Source organism: Chamaea fasciata, unplaced genomic scaffold (genome assembly GCF_029207755.1).
Source record: "Chamaea fasciata isolate MVZ Bird 193981 ecotype frontalis unplaced genomic scaffold, bChaFas1.0.hap1 SCAF_7, whole genome shotgun sequence".
Classification (NCBI taxonomy): domain Eukaryota; kingdom Metazoa; phylum Chordata; class Aves; order Passeriformes; family Sylviidae; genus Chamaea; species Chamaea fasciata.
The window spans coordinates 48,886,812-48,894,952 of record NW_027094092.1 but is presented as its reverse complement, the minus strand read 5'-3'; the positions used below and the strand labels follow the sequence as shown (position 1 = coordinate 48,894,952).

The 8,141-nt window shown below is 37.1% G+C and overlaps 1 protein-coding gene across 1 annotated transcript in view; it reads right to left on the bottom strand.

Annotated features, from left to right (window-relative positions):
* Window positions 1–377: 377 nt before the first annotated feature.
* Window positions 378–8,141, bottom strand: part of BDKRB1 (bradykinin receptor B1) — a 29,766-nt gene continuing 22,002 nt past the window's right edge. The window contains exon 2 of the mRNA XM_066188750.1: window positions 378–2,322. Within this exon, the coding sequence (XP_066044847.1) occupies window positions 1,183–2,268 (1,086 nt within the window). The 5' untranslated portion in view covers window positions 2,269–2,322 and the 3' untranslated portion in view covers window positions 378–1,182. The remainder of the gene's footprint in view (window positions 2,323–8,141) is intronic.

Below are 8,141 nucleotides of genomic sequence, written 5' to 3'. Positions count from 1 at the left end.
CTGAACAGGATTTACATTGAGTAGTTAAATGAATTGTTATACAAATGATGTGTCTGAAGGGATGCTCCGTTTTGCACCAATGTCTTTCTGGCTGAAGAGGCTGCACTATCTTCTTCCGTGTCTGTACATACACATAATTTGAGAGTTATGGAAACAGATATCACTTGCCATACATCTACTGTGCCACTGTGGGTATGATGAAAAACAAGTTTTCTTCTACTGCCTGAGTTTGTGTTCTAGTAAAAAAATCCTAACAAGGATTTTTAATCATAGAATTATATAGTTGCTCTTCCCCAAAGGAATAGAGGGAAAGAGACAAGATATTAAAAAATATAAAAGAAAGAACAAGGCTATGAAGTAAAATAAGATGTCACATAGTTTATTAATTTTGATTCATAAAATTATAAATATGTATCTGAGGATTTGCCTCAAAATCATACAGTATCGATGATATATTCACAAATAAAAAATAAAAAGGTTCTTTACAGTACTCGATGAACAATTTTTTAATACTTTACTGGATCAGCAAAAGTCAGGTTTTGAGGAGGCTACTGTGTTACCTTGGGTTTTTACAATTTATGTACACTTTCTTTGTGTTACATCATCTTGTACAATAGTTATGCACTGCATATAATTGAAGTGCACAACAAATTTTAAATTCTCTAAATCTTACTGTGAAAATGTAAACCAGTTAAAATATTGTTCAAAATAACGAAAATTATTCTATACCTGCTCAAATGCATTTATCAGCCAAAGATTAAACTCATATTTGCTCTGTAATACCCGTTGCAATTTTATGAATAGTGCTACAGGTGGTATAGTAGCTGTCATCACAGATACAATGCAGCAAAATAGTCAGCTGGCTTATGGCTTTCTGCAAAGAGACCAGATTTCTGGTATTTTGTCAAAAAGTTTTTCTTTTAAGCCACTGTTAATAGGTAAGACAGGTTAGATATTTTGGTATAAAATTCTGGTATCACATGTTATGCATTTGGATGGATAACACAGAACCAGAAAAGCAAACCTGAGGAAAAATAAAAAATCAATCAAGTGATTCAATTTAACAGATAATTATCTTGGTCTGTGAAGGCAAGATCAGAGCATTCCATGTTAATTTTTAATGCAATTTACAGTGGCATAAAATCAGTTGTAATATCCAAATGAAGATGGAACCAAGAATCATTATGTTAAACTACTTTTGACTGGAAACATTTTGAAATTTGAAGACATTTCTTTGAAAGATACCCATCTCGAAGGAAATCCACAGGGAATAAACTGTGAAAAAACTTCTGACGCCTTTTGCCTGAAGTATTTCCCAACAAAGACATAAATCACGGGGTTAACGCAGCTGTTGGTGGTAGCCAGCATATGAGCAAACTGCTCCCCAAAGTTGATCAGTTCCCCCCAGAAGCAGCCTTTGATCACTTCTGTGTGGTATAATGTATCAAGGAATACAAAAAAATGGTGAGGAGTCCAGCAGAAAAGAAACATCAGTACCACAGTGAAGATCAGCCTGGTTGCCTTTGTGCCTCTGTGCCTCTTGCAACCCTTGGCTCTGAGTGCTTTTCGTTCTCTTGCTGTTTTTTGTAGGGATCTAATGGTGGAGAAATTGAGGAAGATGATGGCTGTGGATGGCAACAGAAACCCCACCAGGTTGCGTACCAGGCTTTCAGCCGTTTCCCATGATGGGGAGGGGAAGTCCAAAGCGCACGCTGTAATATTCCACTGGGGAAAGTCTTTCACAGTCCGGAATGTGAAAGCTGGGATGCTGAGAAGGATGCAAAAGAACCAGATGAGCAAGCAGATCCCTTTGGTCATGGTTTTGCTCCATATCTCTCTGTGGTTCAAGGTGTGGACAAAAGTCAGGTAGCGGTCCATGCTGACAGCCACGAGCAGGTAGATGCTGGTGTACATGTTCAGGGTGATGGAGGCGCTGATGCTGCGGCACAGGAAGCTGCCAAAGGGCCAGTTAAACTCATTATTGATGTTCTCCGCCCAGAAAGGGAGGCACATGAGGAAGATAAGGTCAGCAACAGCTAGATTCATAAGGTAGATTTCAGCTGTCTTCAGGGGGCCCTTGTGCAGTGAATAAATGAAGAGAACAAACACGTTTCCAAGCATGCCAATAACACAGACAGTGTTGATGTACTTGGGTACTATATAGTACACGATGTCCCACCACTCATCCAAGTCTGGGCAAACAGTTGAGCTGCTCTGATTTTCATTCTGATTTGAGGAGAGAATATTCAGTAGAGGAGTTTCAGTCATCCTTTAAAAAATCCAGAAGTGAACAGGAGACGTCTTTGAAATGAGAGAAAATGACTGCAAAAAAGGATAAAAATGTAAAAGCTGTCTCCCATGAGTGGTGTAATAAACATTTGACTACTGCAAATTCTTTATTAGTCCTTACTGATTATTGAGATATGCAGCAGTGGGAAATGTCCCCAGAATTAGCAAGGATAGAACTTCCTTTACATCCTATGAAGTTTCCTCTCCTTGCTTCCATTGTTTAAAGTGGCACAGAGGAAGGAAAGCAACAAATTAGTAGTTCTGTACCTCTCCTCCAGACTGATGACAGACACAGATATGGGAGAATTGAATATCCCTGAGAGTAGTGGGAGTCATGCTGGTGACAGAAAACCAGCTTTGCATCCTTCCCTGCCCTGTCTCTTACTCTTATTTACCATGCTGTGTACATTATTATATTACTGTATTATATACTCTATTATATATATATTAATATATTATTATATTCTGTTATCCTGCTGAAGCAGGATCATGCCTGTTTCCCTGAACTGGGAAAGCTACTCACTCTCTGTATGCACCACGTGTTGCCTGAACTTTTCATTCTTTTGTTCCTTATCAGTTCCTCCCACCCTGAACTTTGTGTTGAAAATTGCTGTTAGATTAGACTGCTTAGTGCTTTCAAATGTCAGCAGTTGGAATAATAAAATATTGACTCCTCCAAAATAGTACACTAAAAACAGTGCCTGGAGGGAAGGTCTCAGCTGCTTTAAATTTACAGCACTCCTCTCCAACTCAAAAATTTCATTTGAGTTCAGCTGGAGAGAGGCTGTCCCAGGCTCCAAAAGGGTCAAGTCCACCATAGCATTGGCAATAACTTTATTTCTTTCTGGTAACTCCATGAGAGATTGTGCAGGATTAAGAACATGGGCAAAACCTTATCCCCCCATGAAAATCCACTGGACGTTCTGTCAGAGATCCACTGTCAGAACTGCCTCCTACTTCATCATTCTGGTGCTGCCAGGCTAGATGATAGTGCCTGGATCCTGGTTTTTACAGGCATTCAGTTCAGAACATTATGGTAAGCAAGTTAATATTGAGCCTATTCTACAATCTAACATTTCAGTATTTCATATGCAAGTTGAGCATGTCAATCACAAAAAAGGATGTATTTGAAAAAATCAGTATTTTGCAATCAGTCATTCTAAATGTTGACTTTCTGCTGCAGCAATTTAACTCTGCCCTTTCAGCTTCTGTATTTTACCCCTAAGAAACAGATAATGATGAAATTTCTGAAGAGAGAATTTCAGATCATCATTCATCTCTTTTACATATATGTACAGCCTCAGTAGTGTCTGTATACGAACACCTTGCAGTACTTATTTTTGGGATGCCACTAGGAATAAGTTAAGTATTAATATTCCACATCAGGCTATCTGGTACCAATGCACAGAACATTTTTCACCACTGCAGATTTAGGTGGGCAGCAAAGCTGTATCTGAGTCCATAAACTCACTCAAGCTGGCAGCCTTGATAGGGAACTGAGCTACAATTCAAGTTAGCACAGCTCCCTGGATTTCCTTCACAACAGTCTGAATGTTACCTAGTTCACAGACCTCTCACACAAAGATAACTGGAGAAGACCTAAAACTACAGATAAAATACATATAGCAAATGAATGGCTGATTAGCATCAAAGAGACTCTTTCTAAGACAGCAGAAATCTAATGCTGTTATAGCAGGAGGCTGGCTAAGGCAGGAGAGAGCAATGGCAGAAAATCTGCAACTTTATATTTCAAAAAGAATGTAGAAGAAAGATAACAGTTAAAACTAAACAGAATTATTTATTTTACTAAATGTAGAATAAAAAGAAATGCTTATTGTCCTTGCTTGCCCTTTTCCTTACACCTTCTTGCTATCAGCTTATGTCAGTCACTCTGCATGCTTCAGACCTGATGTCTCAGCTGGAGCCACAAATTCATTCATGGTGGGCTTGGCTAAAAAAATTAGGAGGTTTAATTTTTCATTGCTACTTAGATTTTATTCACAGCTAAATCCAAATTCTTTTTTGGCTAGCAATGGTAACTGAGGATTCTGCAGAGTTTTTCATTGCAAAAATTTCTTCAGAGTTTACTAATCAGTTCTGAGTAGTACCACAAGCTACAAGCCTTTTATAAATTTAGAGTTCCAAATGTTCTCTTGACAGAAAATGCACTTTATTTTTCATAATTTCTGTAAGTATTTTGAAGTATTTAGTGCTAATGGACAATTAACCACATGAATGGTTTTCAATTTCTGTCCTTAAAACATTCCAGTCATCTTTCATACAAATAATGACATATTTTTCTTACTTGGAACTGATTTCTGATGAATTTCCGTGCACCGTCCATCTATCACCTTTTTTACTATTAATACTCATTAGCCAGTTAGAGCAATTAAGTGAAATGGATCATGGCTTTACACATAAACTAATACTGACCTTCAGAATTACTTTTGTGGTGAAAAAGAAAGGGAAAGTCTTACTAGACTGCACAGATCAGAACAGAGAGCACAAAAGATTATTTTTAGATAAAATACAGAAATGATTTTATTAACGATAATACATTTTAAAAGATAGACATACCTACTCCTTGTCCTTCCTGGCAATCCAGACAAAGTTTCAAATTCAGAAACAGTTGATAAACATCAGCACAGAGGTTACTGAGAGAATTCAAGGATGCATCCTGAGGCACAACTGAGTGACTGAGGGCTGTCCTGAGTGTTTGCTGGCCATACACCATGTGTGTGATGTTACATTTTGGAAGAAAGCCCCAGGAATTTTTTTTTTTTTTTAAGTTTCCCAAATGTCAGCTGTAGTAATTTTCAAGACATGTGAAATATTTCATTCTCATTGTGAAATAATACAAGCCTTATGTCGTCACTCTTGTCATCCTTTGACCGCTAATTAAAGCTCTCTAATTGTCCTTGAAAATTAAAAGTTCCATTGTGTGAATGTCTGTAAAAAGAATAACTTCATTAACAGCTCTGAATTTCCTTCTCTGTGCCAATGCACACAGAGAGAAACTTAGGTTTTTCTTGTGTTGGGAGCTCCTTTTCCTGCTAGTACGAGGGGAAACCATGCCAAGGAGTTGGGGTAAAGCAGTACAGATAGGTGGGAATGGCTGCTGGAATGTGAATCTTGCTAAACCCCATTTACACTCTTTTTGAAAAGCAGGTTTTTTTGCACCCCACTATAAGTGTCCAGGGAATGCATCTCTGTGAATATTACTTCTAAGTACTATTTATGATGACTGCTGTATTGTCTCAGGCTTGCACCCAAATAAGCTTCTTATTTTTCTGATTATTTTCTGGGACCAAGTAGCCTGAGGGTGGTTGTTTATAAGTCATTTTTGTCTTTCATTCTGATTGTCCACTGATTAGGGCAATATTTTAAAAAGATAATATCTTGCATCTCAGACTTTATATGCAAATCTGTCTAAAGTATAGCCATGCAAACGATGTGGGTTTTCAATTAAAAAAAAAGAAAAAGAAAGAGAAATTATCAAGGGACTGGAATGCTATTTACTTACAGGAAAGCATTCTTCTCATTGGCTGCTTAACCAACACATGCACCATCTATCTCCATTCTTATTCAGTTGTGTCCATTTTTGTTTGATAAATAAATTAAAATGAAAAGAGAGGGGAGTCTGAATGGTGATACTTTTTATGAACTTCCCTATCTTGAAAAATATTTTTATTCCAAATTTTTATTCATTAAAGAATAATGTTAGTTACGCAAACAGTGTTAAAATTGATAAACAAATAATGTTTCAGTTAACACCATCACAATGGAGAAAACTCTAAATGGCTCAAGATTTAATTTTTGTTTTTAATATCTTGTAAAATTTTAATTTCAGCAAAGACTTGAATCACAGCATGTAATTTGTGAATTGCACATTATGTAAGGAATCCTAACAAATTACAGGGGGAAAATCTTGAAACAACCCATCTCACACTGACTCATAAAGGTAAGTGCAATATGACAGGAGATCTTCGTCACAGACTTTCCAAAGCCTCCTCTTTGCTTACACTACTTCATTTCCGTGTTTAAGTTATTTTTTCCATAATGAAGAACATTTGAGCAATAACAAGAAGTTTGGAATTTGTCCCTGCTTGGACATGAACGTCTAGGATCTGCCAAGTTTCACATTTACTCAGAGACTAAAATATTATAAAAAACTGCAGCTGCGTCTAAAATTTATATGATAAATAGCAAGTCTTAAAAAACTTGTCACGTCTAAAGGGGATCAAAATACTGGTTTTGCAAATACAACTCCTCTCTGCAAATCAAGTTTCTCATTGTCTGTTGCTTTTCATTGCTATATTTGGAACATTTTTCTGTAATGGAGAGAGATTCAAAATTGCAAGTCTATGCATTTACGAGAAAAAGTGAATAGGCACTGCAGTAGCTCCAGCATTTAAAGATCCTAGAACAGGTCTACAGAAGAAGCTGTAACTTTATACAGAAAGGGGATTTAATTTATTATGTCTTTACAACTTCATTCCTCATTTCAACCTATAGAAAGTATATAAAGACCTGGTAACATTTCCGAGTTTGCACAGATGTAATGGACCATGAATTGAAGGAATGTGAAGGGTTAGTTTAAAAATATCTATAAGAGTCAATAGTTAAGGGTTTTTTCTAACATAAAAAACATCCGTGTCTATTGGCACCTTCAGCTCAGGATACACACAGCATGTTGGTTTATGTTTTAAGCTTGAATGATCTTCAGTCACATCATCTAGGCAGACTTTCCTGCAGAGTAAACGTTTTCTAGAACTCATAAGAATTTACAAATGCTAACTGAGCCTCTCTGATGAGAATGATTAAACAAACACATTGATGAACTCGGAGGTAAGACTCTTTGCTTAATTATCACACACATTACAAGGTAGAAAAATGTCAAAAATCCCAAAGGCCTCCATAGTTCTGGCTCTCGGTCCAACAGTTCAACCATTAAAATTCTTCCTTTTAAGATGGCTGGAACCTTTAGTGACTGGGACAAAATATCATTCTGGATCAGTATGTTTTACAATTTCATTTTCTTTATTGAAATCTTTGGCAAACCACCTTAATTATCTGCTATAACTGTTCATCTGTTCTGAAACAGCAGAAAAGGTTTTGATAAGACTTTTTGATGTAAAACTCTTTCTTCAGCTTATTTGCATTTCTTCACATATACCATAGAGACTGCTAAGGAGAGCTTAAACTCTGGTGCAGTTATTTACAATTCCCAAAGAATGATCCTGGTACCACCATAGTGTGGTAATAATCAAGCCCTACTAACTACAGTTTACAGAGTTTGAAACAGCAAAATAGAAGGAGTCAATATTGTCTGAAAAACCAGCAATGTACTGATAGAAGAATGGAATGGAAAGATGATTCAGTAGCTAAAGATTGCTCAGGGATTTGGGAGACCTGAACCAAGATCCTAACTCCTCCACTGAAACCCTGTCTAAAAAAGAGCAACTTTCTTCTGTCTGCAGCGAGCACCAGCGGTTTGTTTAATAGATTTTAAAGTCCTAATTTTTCAAGTGAAGCCAATAATCTACTTGAAAAATGAGAGAGGGAAGAAATGAGAATTATTCCTGCCTGTAAATGCTGAAATATCATCTGATGGTTGATATCCTTGCCATTCCTGTGGCCATAGTCCCCACCTCTGGCAGGCTGAATGAGGAGCCAGCTCTTCACATGGCCAAAGCCTTGAGTTGTGGCAGCCTCAGTAAAAGAGAAGATGGGAGCAGAGGTAAGAGGGGGCAGGATAAAAAAGAATAAAAAGATATGACTACTCTTTGGCATCTTCAGCTCTGTAATTCTCAGGACAAAGTCTGACCTAATTTTATCAAAAATCCTTCTCA